Genomic DNA, 19,126 nt, shown 5'->3' with positions numbered 1-19,126 from the left:
CAAAGGAGGGTAGAATTGTCTGAACCCTAAAACATAGGAGGTGAAATTCAATCAATTAGGTGAGGAACATCATGGTTAAAAGTAATATCTTGGCCAGGCTTCCTCAGCTGAACATCTTCTAGATCGGTGGCTTTCAACTCCCAGGATCCTCCAGCTAGCATTTGGTCTTTGCTGAGAATTCTGGGAATAGTAAGACATCTTCCAGATGGATGGAACTCAACTCCCAGAGTTCCCCAGCCAACATTTGGCCATTGCTGATACTTCTGGGAGTTGAAATCCACCCAGATTGTGAAAAACCACCCAGGGGAAGCAAAAAATCTCCTTTTTCTTGATCTTTGATTGTTCAGTAGATTCATAGGGTCTTGAATTCCACTTGCTGTTTAATTAGGTGCAAAAGGTGTAACATTAACAACTCACATTGGCACTGACTATCTAAGGCACTGTTTCTTTTCTCATCTTCTGTATCAGCCGTACGTAATCTTTTAAGCCAGGTTTGAAATTTTGCAAACAAAGACACTTTTACAAAATGGCATTTATATTGATGAAAATGCTGACTTGGAAGAATGGGGATTAAAAAGGACTGTAAGATCTGAAGATAGAAATGAAAAAGCAGGGTGAAGACAGAACATTTAACAATCCACCAGCTAGTATTTTGTGTGCAAGCTTAAAAGAAATTTTCTTTAGATCAGTTTATCAGTGGTATTTGACACTATATCAACCACATAAATTTTAGGATGAGAATCAGGTTTATTGCTGAAGATGTCAGACCTCTCAAGCAGATTTCTTTCTTATTTTTGCTCATGTTTCCGTATTATTCTGGAAGGATGGCTGTTCAGGATTTTTGTTGTTTGCCCTAACACTGTGGAACTGATTTGCAATTTGCATTACTTACTAGCAATCAAAATAGCATCTGCAGAAAAATCTAAACTGAGGTATTGTGCAGGAAACTATGGGATATGGGAGTCAGCTGTGGTGTAAAATCATTTTGTCAGAGGTTAATGGAATTTAAATAAAGACGTTTATACAAAGACAGTTGTTTTTTTATAAACTTTGGGGATGATACATTCCAAAATAGGATCAAATGCCCCAAATTTCTGGTACAATTATCAAAAATCTGCAGAGAGAACATACTTGCTATGTTTAATTCATTTTAATTTAATCAAATACTAATTAAATTATGGTTTTATCCTGGCTTCTTTTTTTTTCAGCTCAGCCACACTTTCAAATGTAGTATTTGAACAGAAAAGCAAATGAAGTGTTGCATCCATGGTCTAAAATGCCTTAAATGCACTACTGCAATTTGGAGTCAAAAGAAAAGATGGTGTTCCTAAAAAAAATAAGAGAGGGAAGGGGAAGAAGGCTTTTCTGCAACTGATAGCAAGAATTTAAGAAGTAGAAAAACAAAAATACATACACAATCCAGACTTGATGTATTTTCAAGATCATTCTGCATTTAAAGTAATAGGATCTTGATTTTAGGAATAGAAATCTGTTCCCCATCTTCCCCCACATGCCACCAGATGTATCTGAAAGGAAAAGGGTTTTTAATATGAGTCAGTTCCATCCTGACTAGATTACTGCAATGCACCTACTTGGGGCCACCCTTGAGAATAGTTTTAAGTGTCACTTGGTTCAAAATGAAGCAGTGCACAGGTAGGATGTGAAGCTGCAACCCCAGTTGAAACCCCCTTTAAGGTGAAATTAAGAAATAATGCAGGCAAAAACCCACCTGTTGTGGCAGTACATGACCCATTGACTTCAGCAGGCCTGGAGAGAAAGCCTGGGTGGAGATGTAATGCACAGGCTGATTAAAGACTATAAGGTATCATCTCCTATTCTAGGTTTGCAAGATTCCATCATGAAAAAAGTGTTCCATGCTGGGCTTTACTGGGATGAACATTCCTCAAGGTAATACTTATCTTAATTATCCAGCATCTAGATACTAATGGGTCAGTGTCTAATTGTATCTCTGCTGTGGCATTGCTCTGGGCCACGATGGGAAGTTACAGCAGGGCCCAGCAAATTGACAAATAGCTCAGATTCATGCATGATGCTGTAGTATAGTTTGTTTGGCTTTGACTCAGGGTACAAACCAACCATTGTGATTTGTAAAACATTAATTTGGGGCTTAGCACTGCTTATTTCCACTCTGACACTCTCCCAGAGCCTTGCTGGTGGGAGGACTGTAGAGAATGGAGAAGGTCCACACTGAGGAAAGTTAACCAAGCGTGTTGTGCAAAATCACTGTATTGTGGCTTAGCAAATGAAGCCTGGATTGACAAGCCAGGTTTTCTTGCACATGTCTGGGCCAGGTCAAATTCTCTTCTCCCAGTATAGCTACTTTAACCCCCTTTTCAGAGGGGAAAGAGCAAATTTTCTTTTGTCCTCCAAAGAGGTTCACCACTAGGGCCTGCTCTCTGCATGACAGCCACCATGCAGATGTTGGTGAACTAGCATATCCCCCAGATGTGTCAGCCCATCAAGACAGACCAGGCTAGGAAATGAAAGTCCTGTCCCTCAAGGCCATTCCCTCTGTTGGGGAACACAACTAATGGTCGTCTCTGCTGGAGCTGTCAGAAGCTGGACGTCCACTCGTGTGGTGCAATAGCTGATGTCACCCTGGGAGGACCCAGATTGAAGACCACCAGCCCTCACTTGGCCAACCTCACCAGATGGTTAGGTGGGAATCAAATGAAGGGTGGTCCAAAGTATGCCACCTTGAGCTCCCTAGACGAATGAGAAATGTAAGAAATTAGTAAAGCAGTAAACTTCTGAAGGGGCCCACATTCTCTACCCATGGTTTCACATATGCCAGAGGGGCACCTCCGATATATTCTGTGCATGTGGGTCCATGCCAACTTTTTCCAAGAAGGGCAAAACGTGTGGATAGGTTGAGCGCTGAACACAACCCAGCCCAAGCCAAACTTGCAAGAGTTTCAAAGGGAAAATATGGAGACTTTAGAGACCAGGCTGGAAATCCAGCTCATATTCATTAAGCAGGAGCAACCCCCTGGCCCCAGGAAGACAAGTGAAGGGAGCTCATAAGTATTGGGATAAAAGACGGCCCATACAGCCTATAATCGCTCTTCAGCCATGGAGCCAATGCTAATGGAGGGATGCACAATTTTCCAAAAGTAGCCATCAGCTTGCTTTTGGATGCCAAGTTCAAAAGCAATTCTGCAGCTCTAATGCAGGGAGTGGCATGGCGCGGGGGTGGGGGGTAGGGAAGGACAGATGAAAACCCATTACTAGATTTGGTATCATTTCAAGCACTTAAGTGTTCTTCCTCAACACTAGACTGCTGACAAAAACCCAGCTTTGCAAGGCGCCATTCCTAATGGCTGGACTGGTTTTGAGGACCTCGGTGAGTCGGCGGCCCCACCCACTTGGTATTTGAAAAAAATGGGGGGGGGCACAAAAGTGAAGGTTGCGTAAGAGCCAAGTTCCATAATTCATATTAAGGCTATTCCACAAGGGACCCACTGATCAGTACTTACAGATACCATTTAAGAAAATGCATCTTCTTGGCTCTTCCAAGCACTTATGGCTGAGGGTGGAGGGGCAACCATGCATTGTCTTCAATTAAGAGACACCTTTGAGTTCATTAACAGGCCAAATGTTCTTTTGGCACAGAGCTTGGGAAATGAATTAGGAAGAAGGCCTCTCATCTCCATCAGCGTTCATCTGGACCTTCACGAGAGCCTCCTCCCTCCCTCCCTTTCTCAGCCCAAATGGCGTTTTACCGTTCCATTTTTTCTGAGGTTCCTGTCTTGATTCTCTGGAGGTGTATTTTAAAAGATGCCATCTTCCCACTGCCCCCTCTCCCGTTTTCCTTTTTCCTTCCGGCTTTCAACAACCCCCCCATCCCCCACCCCCATTGCCACTTTCGCAGATGGGATCAACTAGGGGGGGAAAAAAAATAAATTGCAGAGCAGATGCCAGGATGACTAGGGAGGTAAATTTAAGGAGCTAGGCTGCCGATCACATGGTTTGCAAAAAGAAGGCCCAGGGTTATGTTGCGGTGCGGATGGTAAAGCTAGCGGAAAAGTTGGGCAGGATTGAGAATGGTGAGAGAGAAGGGAAGGAACAACAGGGTTGCACAATCTCTTGGCTTTCGGAGTCTAAGCCGCAGGGGAAAATGGTATTATTAATAGAAGACGACTCAGGTAATGGGTGATGTAGCAGTTTCTGAAGGCAACCGGCAGGTGCCCGAGTGTGAAAGGTTGGACAGAAAGGAGGTCCTCCAAACTTTGTCTCCATCAAACCACAGAAACTGGGTGGATGATCTCTCTGAATTTCTTCAGGGAAACAAAAATGTTCTCCGATCATTTCTCCAGACCACAGCCCCCCATTTTAACCGTGCTCCCCAAAAGTCCCGCTGGGAGGAACTTCCTAGGATCGAGCAAAAGCGTGGAAAATCGGGGAGACCGCCACCAGGAGAGAAGATGATGCCGCAAGAAAGGAGACCTTGGCACAAAGCCTCGTCTGCTTCCGTTGGCGTGACCCGGTCTTCTGCTTGGAGCAACATTTCTGAAGCCCATTATCTTTCGCTGACCAAGCAGGGATACAATGGTGGATCATCATGCTACCCTACGGTGGATCAGCCGTAACATCACTCCCAGAAGTTTAAGCGGAGGCCTCTGAATTCCGACTGGTGGACGATCCAAGTGTAAGGAACACCCTGTTCTCATCTTTATATATTTGTTTGTTTGTTTAATTTATATAGCCACCCATCTCACGTACGTGACTCTGGGAGGTTCACAAGAGATACTTGGCGCTCTCTGAGAAATGGGATTGTGCTATTTGGCAATGGTTCTCAAGCAGGCCCACTGGAGGCCCTAGATATTTCAGGGGGGCCACAGGTAAAAAGCATGTAATGGGGGGCAATGGCACACGCCAAGGGGGGGCCACATAAAGTGTATTATACTGCAGATACTGTCTTTATTATAAATAAAAACATATATTCTATGCACAAGCCAAGTGTGTGAAGTGGTAATCTTCACTGGTAATGGGACTTGGAGACGGGGGGCCTCAGGAATAAAACAAGGGGGGAAGGGGGCCGGGGCAAAAAAAAAAAGGCTGAGAAATACAGTGTATGGAACAGACATATGATCCAACACAGCCTCTCCCTTTCTTGATGTGCAACTGAACCATGTGCATGGTTGTGGAGTTAGCCCATGCACCTCAAGAAGCCTTCTATGAAAAGAAGATTGTCTTGGAAATCTAAACTCCAGCATTGCAGCACCTTAACTTTTTTGGGGGGGGGGGAATAAGAGAAAGAAGAGGAGATTCAGCCATTGAGAGCTACGGGGTTCAAAGAGACCCCAGTGTGACATGAGGACAAAGTTCACTGCAGAAGACGAGGACTCATCAGCCGCTAAGAAAAGCCTTTTATAAGCAAAGCCGAAAACTAAGATGGAAACCGAGGTTGGTTTTAAACGTGGTTTCTGTAAGCGGACACCGAACAGACTTGGATCCATAACCCAGAAATGTATCATGTGGAATTTTTTTTTATTATAGAGAGAGTGTAAAATGCAACTGTCAGTCAAATAAAAAGAACATTTTTTGTTTAAAACATCATGCTCAACATTATCCAATTGTGTTTTTGTATACAGTTAGACATTTCAAGCATTATAAAGAAATGGGAAGGGGGGGAGGGAAGATCCTAAAACAGTAACTTCAGTACAATTCAAAACGGAATGTCCTGCAGATCAATTAAAAATGTCAAGAAAAAAATAGCTTTACTTCCGTTTTTTTTTTCTCTTTAAAAATACACTGTTATCTGTACAAGAAAACACTACAATAAACACCGGAAACCATATCCCTTTTATTAAATCAAAAAATTATTCAGAGCATACCTATGGTTAATACTAGATTTCATTTTATTTCCTTTAGGTAAAATCTGACAAATATTAAGGTAAGAAAATACTTAAAAACAAAAGGAAAAATAAAAAGCAAAAAGCAGACACACACCCTGGAATTAAAAAATAGTTACTACTATTTTATAGGATTTAATGTTCCACAGTGCTTGTTAAAGATACTAATAGCAGTTTCATCTTAATATTAAAAATAACAGTATTTATTTCTGAAATAGACAAAAGGTTTTTTTTTTTCTTTTTTAGAGAAGCTTGGAGGCCTTAGATATACAAATGCAACCAAAAATGGAGACATAGAAAGAAAAATAGTATCACTAAAAAATTAACACATTGTTTTTATATTACTCCTTTAGATCTCTAGAAATTATACAGCCCCCTACAAAATTCCCCCGCAATAAACGAACTCGATAGCAAACAGTAACTGTCTTGATAAAGAATTCACATAATTAATTACAATACATAGCATAATTCAGTTTCTTCTTTTAAAAAAATGCAATAAAATCAAAAAAGACAGCCAAGGTACAAGAAATTAGAAGTAAAATACTTAATGAATTTACATATTTAAGAATATTTAAATACTGTTTTTTAAAAATTTCATTTTTTTTTTTTTAGAATTTGTTACATACCACCTAAGACTTCCAAGCATTTTTTTTGTTTTTTTTTCTGTTTCAACAGAAGAGATTTAAAATTAAAATACAAGGAGAAGAGGTGGGGGGGGGGAGCCACACGAACACACAAAACCCACTTGTTGAAACTGTCACAGCTTTGGGGAAAAGTTTTGATGCCAGCTGCTCGTTGGCCTCCCCCCAAACCACATTCCTGGAGTTTCGCTTCCTGTTTTTTTTTTCCTCTCTTTTTTCCTTGCAAATTTGGAAATGAACGTACCCCCCCAATTAAAAACAAAAACAAAAAAAGAAATAAGAAAAAGAAAGAAAATGACATAACATGTCCATAAAGTTTAGTACACATTACTAATTGTTCCTGATTTTTAGAAAAAGTTCAGTATAGATTATCCTAACAACTAGTGTTTCACGAAAGAAAGAAAGAGAGAAAGAAAAAGAAAGAAAGAAGTCTTCATCAAACGGTTGCAAATCTAGAAACCTCTGTTACAAAAAAGGTTTGTTTCCACAATGATTCGAAGAAAATGAAAAGGAAGAGAAGAATCAAAACAGTTGTTCTACTGCTCCTGAAAAAAAAAAAAAAAGTGGGTGGGTGGAAACAGAATTAAAAATGTTCAGCGAGTATTCAATTCTTTCCTGCAGAGGGATGGGACAACAAGACCCATCACTCCCACCCCACGCCCCCTTCCCGCCTACAACCAAAGGGGCATCTTTGCTCAAGAACGTCAACGAGACCCTGTTGGGCAAAAGTTGGGAGCCCACAATGTGTTGAAAGGGGAACTAACGATCCAACCTTGCTTCACCGTAGCCTTGTATGTTGGGTGAACCCAACAATGGTCAACGCAACAGAAGGGGAGGCCGGGAATGAGGGGAATGCTGGTGAAATTCCATCACAAAATTGGGGGGATTTTAGGAAGCCCCATCAATGCCTTTCAGCACTGGGGCCAGAAAAAGCAAGCAAGGCCCCTAGACCAAAACTGGGTTTTGTTTGGTGTTCCACCATCTCCCATATGTTTAGGACATCTGTGGTCTCTCCTCCTGAGCGCTGAAGTTATCCCAAGAGGCACAGTAGCTTTCCAATATTTTATCTAACTTATCCAAGTTGGCAGTGTTTTCAAGGACACATTTTTCTTCTCGAGGGTTGGACCTGACCGACCCCATTCCAATTTCATTTTTTATTCCTTGGCCCAGCTTGCGTTGCAAAGGATCCACGTCTACTACAAGTTGTGCTAGGCTTCTGTGCCTCTCAGGTAGCTCTTGTTTTCTCAAGCGAGTAATAGTTAATAAAAAGTTATGGCTGTTCTATTGGTTGTACCATCAGAAATTCAAAAAGTGCTTTACTTGGAAACTACTGGGCAATGGTGGAAAAGCTGGTTTGACCAAATGACAGCATAATTTGCTTCAATGGGAATCCAATCCTGGTTTACTTCCCACGGTCAGTACTGGCTGATGAATTTAGGTGTAGCGTGCACGGTTTCCTTAAAGGCTCTGGAATTGCTAAGACTGAGATAATGTTCAATGTGGCTCATGAGTTTGATCCCCATCTCTCTATTTTGCCCAGGTGGGCACCATGCCGCCGCCCCCAACTGCCATTCGAAAATGCAACGGCAATTGGATCCAAGCGCCCCTTTGAATCAGGGAGCCCTGCGCCCAGCTGTTGCACCAGCAGCCACCCCCTTTGCCCCCTTCTGAAGGGACACATTTGGATCAGCCCGACCTGACCCTCCAAACGGGGTCCCAAATTTGAAATCTAGCCTGGCCGATCAGCCCGGTAATTGATTCCAAAGCGTTTGGATGAACACGAAGGATCTGTCTGAACAACAAAGAGCCTGCCTGCTGTACCTCTGAGTGCATCCTCGTCCTAGCCTCCTTCTCTGACCTCCATAGAAAATGAGGAATTAATTCTGTTTGGCCTCTGCAGTAGGCGAGCCCAGTTGCTCAAAATACTCAGAACAAGCAGCAGAAGAATGATGCTGATGAGCTTTTCACCCCTGGAGAGGTCACTATGCTGGGTCTGCTTCCAGGCAGTTAAAAAAAAAAAAATGCACGCATGCCCCCCAGTTGGGACTCACAGAGAAGCAACGAGGGGGCTCCCAGGCAGACGAGCAATTCTCCCGTGCACACTGGGAGCACAAATTTGACACGGGGGGGAAAGGCAGACAGCCCACCCCCCAGAAGTGGGGCAGCCTCGGCAACTGTATTTTATTTATTTTATTGTAAGCCATCTAGAGTCACATGGAAGTATATATATAAATTGAATGAACAAACAAGCAAACAAACAGTTATTTGGAAGCACGAATTATGTCACTGACAAGGCTTGAAAAGGCCTGGGGTAAATTGAGAACTTGCACCCGACAGCCAGGGAGTGAAGTTTTGAAAGACTGCGCTCGCTCGCTCGATCAAACCATAGTGTGGTTTGCTTGGTCATCTGGGAATTCTTATTTAGCTTGCACTCCGTGTAAGCTACCCCTATTTTGCTGCTGGGTTATAACTATATCTTTTAATTACTTTTAATTATAATTAATTTAATTATAACTATATCTTTTAATTGCTTTGGAGGAGCTGTTGTGATTCTTGTTTGGGATCTCACTTCAAGAGAGGTGTGACTCCTTGTTAGATTATTCCTGACTTTATTTACTGGTTCTGTTGTTGGCTGGCTGGCCTAACGCCAAACCCAGCCCGTGCCTGGCAAGTAAGCCTTAAGGGCTTCTGCTGTCCTATCAACCTGCCTCAAAAATCCCGGCGTTGAATTAAGCCTCTCTTTTTTCAGACTTGCCAGTGGGTTGTCAATGATTAACGGCTTCAGGGGGCTGGCCTTTTAATTCATGGGGTCTGCAGAGAAACGATCGGCTGCCAAGCGGGTTCGGAGACGGGAAGCACACGGGAGAGAAACACCCACCTGGCTGTGGGCCTGAGCCTGTCCTAACGTCTGCCCATAATAGGCTGCCTGCTGTCGGTAATACTCTGCCCACGCCATCGTGTAGTCTGGCTGGCTGCTGGCTTGAGAAACAGCTGTGGCAGCGTGACCTGGAGGGGAGGAAGGAGGAGAAGAGAGGACCAAGGTCAAGGTGATGCCGATGAGGAAGCCAGCAGGTAGATGCCCCTCCTGCCCCATCCTCAAAAACTTGCAGCCATAGGATTCATGCTTCGCGTGAAGCCTGTGGCAGAGCTCGGCACAAGGAGCGATGCCACTTTTTCGCGAGCACCGTTCTGGATGTCAGGTTCAACCGGTTTGTCAGCCTTACCAGGTGGACCAGACAGGAAACACAACCAGATGAGCTAATTGTACTTTACTGTAAGGCTACCTTGACAGAATCTTGCATGTCTGAAAGTATAAATCTCTTTTACAGCCCAGGAAACTAGGGAGGGTCCCTTCTGAGCCTCTTTCTCCACCCACTGTGCAGCTGTGGGCTCAGCTGCCTCTTATCTGACCGTTCCCTAGGCAGCGTCTCTGGCCCCAGTCTCCCAAGGTCATTCCCACATGCCACTACAGTAACCATTATGGTGCTGGCGTTCTTCTTATCTATCCAGCTGTTTTGACTAACAACCAACAGCCTGGGAAGTCCGACTGCCGCACGGCAAGGCTTTTGAGACTCGACGTGCCGTCTTTCCTTCTGCAAAAGCCATCAGATGGGGTGGCCGCAACCCCCAGCTTGCTTGACCGGTGTGCCAGGACAACCAGGCAACGGGACAATGGAACCGGTAAGGGCCTCACGGGAGACCAGATGGGATGATGGCACTTGCAAACTGGCCCTGCCCTCTGCATCAGCCATTTTATTCTGAATGCTGCAACTTGGATACTTTTTTGGCATGTGTAAAGGAACTGTCCTTCAGCCCAATCTTCCCAGTCGACAGACGGTCGCCCCCATGGCCAGCCTACTCACTCTGCTTTTTGTAGTAGTCTTCCCATGCCTTGCTGTAATCCGGTTGGCTGTTCTGCTGCTGGCTTTGCTGACCTGCACAACGGAAAGCAAGTAACGAAAAAGAAGACGTTTTGAGGAGCCCAGAAAGAGGACAGGACACACCCTCTGCGTCTACAGGTAGTCCTCGAGTTATGACCATCAGTTTAACAACTGTTCAATGTTATGACGGTGCTGGAAAAAAGTGACTTATGACCAGTCTTCACCCTTACGACTGTCACAGTGTCCCCGTGGTCACGTGATCAAAATTAGTGTGCTTGGCAACCGGCATGTATTTACGATGGTTGCGGTGTCCCAGGGTCATATGATCACCATTTACAACCTTCCCAGGGGGCTTCCGACAAGCAAGGTCAATGGGGGAAGCCGGATTCACCTAACAACCGTGTGATTTGCCTAGCGACCACGGCAGAAAAGGCCGTAAAATCGGGCGCAATTCACTTAACAACTGCATCGCTTAGCAATGGAAGTTTCAGTCCCAAATGTGGTCGTAAGTCGAGGACTCCCTGTAAACCCCTTACAGATACTTATGGAGTGACTCTTCAGAAGAAGATCTGGGGTCCCTCGCCCAACTTCAGGCACCAGAGGGAGAGAAAACGTTAAGCCAAACCGGAACCTGGTTTTGGCACTCCTAGGGCGGACCATTCCCCATTTTATCTTGCTGCTCTGGCCACCTGCTAACCCTCCAGGTCCTTCCATGCCAGCTTCACCCTCAAGTTCACAGCTGCTCCTTGAGAAAAGAGATGCTTGCCGATGCTGCACTCTGAAAGGATGATATGGGACCAGCCGTCTGTGCACTGATGGGGAGTTGGACCTGCTAATTTACAATGGTAGTTCCTTCCTCCTCTCTCCCCCCGTCCCATTGGGTGCTTTGAAAGCAAAGTGTTTTTTTCTGATTTCTGATTCATCACTGTACAAAACAGCCCTTCCAGACACTCACAGCTACAACAGTCTTCCCCATCCTGGATCCATCCCCCCATCCATCCTGCATCCCCCCATCTGCATCCCTAACCCTGCATCCCCCCATCTGGATGGGTGGATCCCCAGAATTCCTCAGCCAGCACTGGGAATTCTGGGTGTTGAAGCCCACCTCTCCGGAGGGTGCCCCAACAGGAGAAGATTTATGCCTTCCCATGGGGACAGAGAATAGTTGTGGGCTGGTGGTGCAATTTAGAGAGCCGTGGGGGCTCTCACAAAAAGGCACTGATTTTTCCCCCCACATTTTTGAAACTTATCTGCAGAGTGTCAGAGAGGAAGCAAGAACTGCCCACCCGTCACTGTTCAAGCCACTGGATGTCTCCTCAGGTGCTTAAAAGTTTTGGTCTGTCACAAAATGCCCTCGCTGGAATATTAAAGCTGCTTGTATTCTGAGCCTAGAGGTCTTTCTCATGCTGATGCAAGGCGGAGGCCAAAAAATATACATGCAAGAAGCTGGGAAACTAAAATGCAGGGTCGCAATGAAAAGATGGTGGAGTTGGTGAAAAATGAGGTTGGGATTTAAAAAGAAGCATGAAGGACAAGCACCCTCTGGTCACTTCCCTCCCACCAATCTTGCTGCAAAGGACGACGTTGGTATTTTGTTTTCTATTATTTATTTTCTTTCTTGCTGCAAAGGAGGACTTTGGTATTATTTTATTTTAATTTCTTGCTGCAAAGGAGGACTTTGGTGTTCCATTCCATTCCATTCCATTCCATTCCATTCCATTCCATTCCATTCCACTCTTGCTGCAAAGGAGAACTTTAATACTCTATTCTATTCCATTATTTTATTATTTTATTTCATCTTATTATTTCTTGCTGCAAAGGAGGACTTTGGTGTTCTCTTCTGTTCTATTCATTTATTGCTGCAAGAGCCAGTTTGGTCTAGCGGTTAAGGTGCTGGGCTAGAAACCAGGAGACCGTGAGTTCTAGTCCTGCCTTAATACCCCTTTTCCCCTTTCTCATTTTCCTTCCTTCCTCATTCTCATTTCCTTCTTTCCTTCCTTCTTTCTAGATTGCTTCATGTTTATCTTTTAACTTTGTAAAAGAAAATCTTTAGTAAAAATTATGAGGAAGGAAGGAAGGAAGGAAGGAAGGAAGGAAGGAAGGAAGGAAGGAAGGAAGGAAGGAAGGAAGGAAGGAAGGAAGGAAGGAAGGAAGGAAGGAAGGAAGGAAGGAAGGAAGGAAGGAAGGAAGGAAGGAAGGAAGGAAGGAAGGAAGGAAGGAAGGAAGGAAGGAAGGAAGGAAGGAAGGAAGGAAGGAAGGAAGGAAGGAAGGAAGGAAGGTAGGAAGGAAGGAAGGTAGGAAGGTCAAACCGGCCACTTCTGATGGCCAAGGACCACCTGCTCAGTCAGGAAGGATCTAATGCAGTGTTTCTCAACCTTGGCAGCTTTCAGATGTGTGGACTTCAACTCTGGGGAATTCTGGGGATTGAAGTCCACACATCTGAAAGCTGCCGAGGTTGAGAAACGCTGATCTCCAAGCTCCAGCAGGTTCTGATGAGGCTTTCTGAATTCCGCAACAAAATATTCACATGCCCATCTCCCGCTCGCTTCCACCCGCAAGCAAAACGCTGCAGCTGAGCAGGCGGGTCCATGAGATATTTTGACTTGGGACCCTCCAGACTGTACCCATGTACCCCCCTCCCCCAAAATATTCTAGGGTGGGGAGACACTTACTTGGAACCTGCTGGCCCGGCTGCTGCCACGTCTGGTAGGTGCTTCCCCAGCCTTGGGTCATGAACGCCTGAGGACCGCTGTGGACGACAAGAACCCGTTACTGGCCCGGAGTCCTTCCTCTGTTTATTCAACTGTGCTCTACTCCACCTGCCCCTGCTCTTCTGAGGCGGGGGGGAGAACCTGTTCGGCTTTGCGGCCTCTGCCCGGACACGGTGGTGGCAATTTTCCAAGTGGAATTCTGGCAGAGTCTCCTGGGCAAGACTTACCGAGCAGATGGCAGGAATTCCAGCCACCGAGCCTCCGGCCACGTAAAAAATCAAGACCCCCCCCAGTACATTAGAGGGAAGATTTTTCAATCGCCTTCCTAACTGCCTTCCTGGAAATCAGCAAAGCGGCCCGTCTTTTCGCCGATCCCGTAGGATCTTGCAGGTGGTTTAGTGCGACCGTCGCTTGAATTTTCCTCCTAACCATTACCTAACAATGCAGAAGCTGGGAAAGGAGAATGCCTGGGTGGCAAGGCCTGTCTCTTTCGTCTGTTGGGTGCTGTCGTCTCTGTTCCCCTACCACCACCTTTGAGCCCTGGCCTCTGCTAATTCAGACCTTGAGAAGCAAAAGGCTTCCGGAGCCAGGTTTCAAAGGCAGAGATTAGTGTTCGTGTGCATCCGTAAAGCATCAGGAATGATGTGGCATTATGGATCTGGATTCTGGTTGCAAGCACCAGTCGCACTGGGAAAAACTTACTTTTGATGGGTTGTCGCAGGTGGCTGGCTGAACGGACTTTGGCTAAATCCTCCGGGTGCGCCCAGGCTGGGGCCCTGGAAAACAGAATTAGGGGCCACTTACACCGGACGTGCCATGTTTGACTGGCAAGGCGGCACTGAAAGCAGATGGACATTCAGGGTCTGTGGACAACTCTGTGATACTCAGGGTAAAAAGGGAGGGGCTGTCAGCTATGGACCCAGAGTCTCTTCCAACCAAGACTGCTGAAAATTCATACAGGCAGTCCTCACTTAATGACCATTCATTTAGTGACGGTTCAGATGTATGGCAGCGCTGGAAAAAAAACTTACAGCCGGTGCTCACGTGACCATTGCAGCATCCCTGTGGTCACATGAACACGATTTGGGCGCTTGGCAACTGGTTTGCATTTATGACCGTCACAGCATCCCATAATCACATGAGCACCATTTTCAACCTTCCCGGCTGGCTTCTGACAAGCAAAATCAATGGGGAACTGCGTGATTCACTTAACGACCACAGTGATTCACTTAATTGCTGCAAAAACAGCTGTAAAATTGGGTCGGATTCACTTAGCAACTGAAATGCCGGTCTCAACTGTGGTCGTTAAGTGAGGACTACCGGTAGTCTTTTCCCACCATTCTACAGTGGAAAAGCTACAAAAATGGAAGGTCGAGTCTTAAAATGGACATCAAATACACGGGTATTTCTTGGCCTTCCTTAGGATGTTTCAAAAGGGTACCATGTTGGTTTTTCAAGCAATGGTTCTGGAAGAAATTGACAAGCAGGGCTTTTCCATGGCTCTCCCTCCTACGCATTAAATAATACAGCCCAAATGCTTGTGCAGATGATGGATATGGGGATGATACGCTAATTAGAACCACACTCGCTTGCATAGGAATAAACACGCTTCACAGGACAGCACACTGGGGTTTTCTACGCCTCCCAGCATCCTGCAATGGAACGCAGCCCATCACACATCTTTGGGTAACCCCCCAACCGTTTTTGAAAGAAGGGAGACGGTCTTAGCAGCAGGCAGGTTGCTGGGGGGCTGTGATTTTGCCAAGGCTTATTGCTCACCCTGGCATGCGCAAGATGGCAGGAGGGAATGAAAGAGCGAAGAACTTACTCCGACTTTTTCATCGATCAGATGTCTTGCGAGCTCAATCTGCTGGGGGACCCCCCGTATGGTGAATATCCGAATGTTAGGGTCCGTGGTGGGAGGGGGATTTCGCTGGAGTTCCACGTGAGCCCCCGATTGCTGATTTATGCTCTTGATGTTCTCACCTCCTGCAGCAGGACAAGGGTGAGGTTGGTGAGATTTTTGGCCTGGCGGGCTGTATGTCCCAACGCCCCTCCCGAATTCATGACACGGCCAAGAACTGTCATTACGGATAACCTTGTCACGGCAGACTCCTGTATTCCCAAGACACGCATCTACCAAGGATGTGTCAGCCTTACGAGGCAGACCAGACAGGAAATAGGACCAGATGAGCTAATTCTACGTCATTGTAAGGCTACATTAACAGGAGATTGCAAGTCTGAAAGTACATTTCTCCGCCCCTCCGTCCCCTTTACAGCCCGAGAAACTAGGGAGGGGCCCTTCTGAGCCTCTTGCCCCGCCCGCTATCCAGCCGTGGGCTCAGCTGCCTCTTATCTGACTGTTCCCTTGGCTGTGTCCCTTTGCCCCGTCTCCCAAGGTCTTTCCCACATTCCATTACGGGATGACTGCTACTAGCACCCACTTTTCACAGACACTATCATGGGCTACTTGCTCATCAAAGATAGCACGACTCGTAATCCCACTTTAGATTGGTGCTCTTATCCCACGTGTGGCTGGCCACCATGGGAGAGCCAGAGTGACATGGAGCAGTGCTTCTCAATCTCAGCAACTTTTAGGCCTGCGGACTTCAACTCCCAGAATTCCCCAGCCAGCGTGCTGAAGTCCATCCCCAGCCACAGAAACATCCTGGGTGACTCAAGCGCAGTCACTCCTTACGCCACGTGATTGTTGTTATGGGGACAAAATGGTCTGAGATCCCCGTGTAAGCCATCCCGAGTTCTTACAGTAAAAGAGGGACAGGAATCTAGTAGGCCCATAAACAGGTTATCGCGGTCCAATCTCGCGAGACATTCCTTATATTCCTAAGAGAGATTCTTGAACCTGGCCATGCTGGAATGATGCCTCTCCCCTTTATTATTCTGTTAATAAAAGTTAATAACCCCACCTTGACCCTAGCAATCACATTCACTCAACCCACTAAACTTGGTTATGGATAAACCTAATTGGGTCTGTCTGTGGCTTGGTGGATCGCATGAACCCCAGCCAGTCTGGTAAGTTAAAGTTGAACATCAAACCCCCTAAAATGGACCGCTTCACTAACAAGCCTAAGCTCCCAGCCATATAGTGGTCAACGTAAGACTCTCTCCTTGTAGGACATTCTTCTGAGTTTCAGCCCTTCAATGGCCATCTCCCCACAAGCAAAATAGCCCTCGAGCCGTAAAACGTCCCACAAAACAGCCGTGTTCCAATAACTCATCACAAGCCTTTGTTGTTGAAGGCCACCCCACTGCCTGGTGGGGTTTTGTCGCCAATTCCCCAAAGATCTCTCCAGTGTTAGCGAGGGCTGGTGGAAAGCCTTTGGCTGCCAACTCTGGGAGAAAAGAGCCAGACAAGGAAGGGCTTGTACAAGGGTGGGGCACAACTAATGAAAATTTAGCCTCCCTCGGCAGAGCAGAGAGCGCAAGACAACGAGATATACCCGGAGGGTCTCGGTCTCGGTCTCTTAATGAAATTTGCTTAACAAAGGATTCCTCTACCCCTACAATGGCTCGATTCTTCTGCTGGAACTTCACACAAGGTTGGAGGGTCGCCTTCCTCTAACAAGGACAAAGAGGGCGGGGAGATGCGATACGCATGACCCTCATTCTGCGTGGGGTGACCAGCCGAAACGAAAGGCAAAGGGAGAGAAGGCAGCAAACAAGGGAGAGGACCAATTAGTTCAGCATCTGAGAACACTTGCTCTAGTCGGGCATCCCCACCCCGACCCAACAGGTTGGTGGTGTGAGGCGTGCAGTTTCAAAACACTCCCCGGCCTGCTGCTTGTTGCAGAAAGCTTGCATTTCTATGTCCTTGCCCGTTTCAAAGCTGGCAAGGATAGCTTGTTTTCGAAATCCCGGAAATGCGTGGCTTGTTAGAGTTCAGACGCTCTCGCCTGACCGTCCCGCTTCCGAGGCAGCGGTGGTGGGAGTTTGACATGCATTTACCTAAACACACCCTGAATACACAAACATGTTACTTATGGGCGTGTGTGTGTGTATGTAACTGGGATTCTGCCTCTTGCAGAATTGCAGTATTTTGATGAACCAGGCACTACGCAGAGTCACTGTGATTTGTGAACCTAAGTAGGCTGTTTAGAGTAATCCCAACTTTTTTTATTGCTAGATTTAAACTGGGGTAGAGGAAGCCAGGGACAGGAATTATCGTTTTCTTTCAAGCCCCCAAGGACATTCAGCTAAGAAAAAGGAACCTTGTTCATTGCCTAGACCAAGATTATCTTTCCGAGACTTGGTTACAGGACAGCAGATTTTGGTTGGATCTACTGCAGAAATCCTTGGATGGGAATCCAAGCTCAACAGGGGAGACGTCTCACGCCCTAGACATCAGAATGGAGGAAATATCCATTTCAAGCTCTCCCTGTTTTCAGAGCAGGTTCTTCCCAATCATCTAGCAAAAGATTTGAGGACCGAAGAAAGAGAACTGGCCAACATCAGACCACTCAGTTCCAGAAAATATTCGCCCTTTCACGAAGCCAGTCACCCGCTTAACACATGGTGCTTGTCTACGGACAGCTATTCAAGAAGATTCCTCCTTTCTTCAACCTGACGGGGAACAGAAAACGCCGGAGCGGGGGGCCCACAGCTGGACACAAAATCGTAAAGCAATTAATCAAACCGGGCTAAAAGCAGTTGTGACAAGGAGGAGGCTGGCCACGTTAGCTGCCAAGATGGCTGGGTTTATCATGGAAATCCAGCCTGGGCCTGAAGACGCTGCAGTCTGTCTGCAAGTTCTGGCACGCAGAGGGAGCACTTGACCGGTGAATGGCCATTCTCAAGCCTCTGGCCACACACTGTTTGGGAAACAAGAGGGTCCCTGCTTGGAGGACAACTCCGAAGAAGGTGATCTGCCAGTTGTTTTCAAGAACAGCTCACCTGCTGCAGGGACAACGGAAGAAGAAGAAGAAAAAAAAGTGCACCTGGAGAATTTATATCTTGCGCCTACCCAGAAAAGGCTTCAGATCAGTGAACTGGAAACTGAGCATTGCAGTTCTCCGGTGTTCGAGGAGCCCCCTGGAGTCCCTCTGGGGGGTGTGAAACTCGTGAATGGTGGAACGGGAGGCTGAGTGGGGCATTGACACAGGCACATGGCATGGCAACAGCAACACTGTTGTTTCAAGGCAGGATAGGTTCCAAGTTCTACGGTAGTAGAATCACACGAACAATCCACAGCAACCAAAGGCAGCTTATTCTGTGTTGTACCTCTTCTCTGGAATAGATTTTATCCTCCAGGGGTTGGGTGGCACCAATTTTGGTCTGGTTGCATTTAGTTTCAACCTATGGAATCACTTCCCTGAAGAGAAATGCTGTCTAATTTTGCCTTTGAGGTTGGAATCCTAATTTTGCCTTTGAGGTTGGCTGCCCAGAGTCACAAGTTTGAGATGGGTGGCAACATAAGTTGAATGAATGAATGAATGAATGAATGAATGAATGAATGAATGAATGAATCCATCCATCCATCCATCCATCCATCCATCCATCCATCCATCCATCCATCCATCCATCCTTCTTCAGGATATCCTAAACTTTTACAGAAGTTCCTTATCCTTCTAAGCTTGATGTTTGTCTCCGAGGAATGTTAAGGCCTCGACTTTCAAGTGGGGTGGGTGGGAAGGAATGAGGAGTGATGAGTTATGGGGGAGAGGGAGGGGGGTTGAAAACAAGGATGGAGGACAAGGACTTTTTCTGCAGCTAAGATCACACCTGAAATCAGACACCACCATCCTGCTTTCTTTTCAGCCCCTGATAATCACAGGGCGGGGGGGAGCTGAGATGCCCCCATCAGAGTGCGGATATTCTTCCCTTCCTTTCTGGATTGTGTGTCTCTGTGTGTGTGCTTTGAGGTAGGATTTCAAAAACTTACAGCACTTAGTTTTAAATAGCACACTCCTATGTTGCCCACCCCTGGATCTGGAAGGAGGGCACCAGCCACCATTCAGGGGCTGTTCAGCTGCTCCCTCTGCAGAAGATGCCTGGGAAAC

The 19,126-nt window shown here is 46.3% G+C and overlaps 1 protein-coding gene across 5 annotated transcripts in view; it reads right to left on the bottom strand.

Annotated features, from left to right (window-relative positions):
- Positions 1 to 5,492: 5,492 nt before the first annotated feature.
- FUBP3 (far upstream element binding protein 3) overlaps positions 5,493 to 19,126 on the bottom strand; it is a 63,910-nt gene continuing 50,276 nt past the window's right edge. For 4 of the 5 annotated variants that reach the window (XM_063316069.1, XM_063316070.1, XM_063316072.1 and 1 more), the window contains 6 exons: positions 14,938 to 15,098; positions 13,812 to 13,885; positions 13,071 to 13,147; positions 10,381 to 10,452; positions 9,396 to 9,523; positions 5,493 to 7,062 (listed from right to left, as the gene is read on the bottom strand). In XM_063316069.1, the coding sequence (XP_063172139.1) occupies positions 7,054 to 7,062; positions 9,396 to 9,523; positions 10,381 to 10,452; positions 13,071 to 13,147; positions 13,812 to 13,885; positions 14,938 to 15,098 (521 nt within the window). In that variant the 3' untranslated portion in view covers positions 5,493 to 7,053. The remainder of the gene's footprint in view (positions 7,063 to 9,395; positions 9,524 to 10,380; positions 10,453 to 13,070; positions 13,148 to 13,811; positions 13,886 to 14,937; positions 15,099 to 19,126) is intronic. The other variant, XM_063316071.1, reaches the window with a different exon arrangement.

The sequence above is a fragment of the Candoia aspera genome, chromosome 16, assembly GCF_035149785.1.
Source record: "Candoia aspera isolate rCanAsp1 chromosome 16, rCanAsp1.hap2, whole genome shotgun sequence".
Classification (NCBI taxonomy): domain Eukaryota; kingdom Metazoa; phylum Chordata; class Lepidosauria; order Squamata; family Boidae; genus Candoia; species Candoia aspera.
The sequence above is the reverse complement of the archived record's forward strand: the minus strand, read 5'-3'. Positions and strand labels throughout refer to the sequence as shown.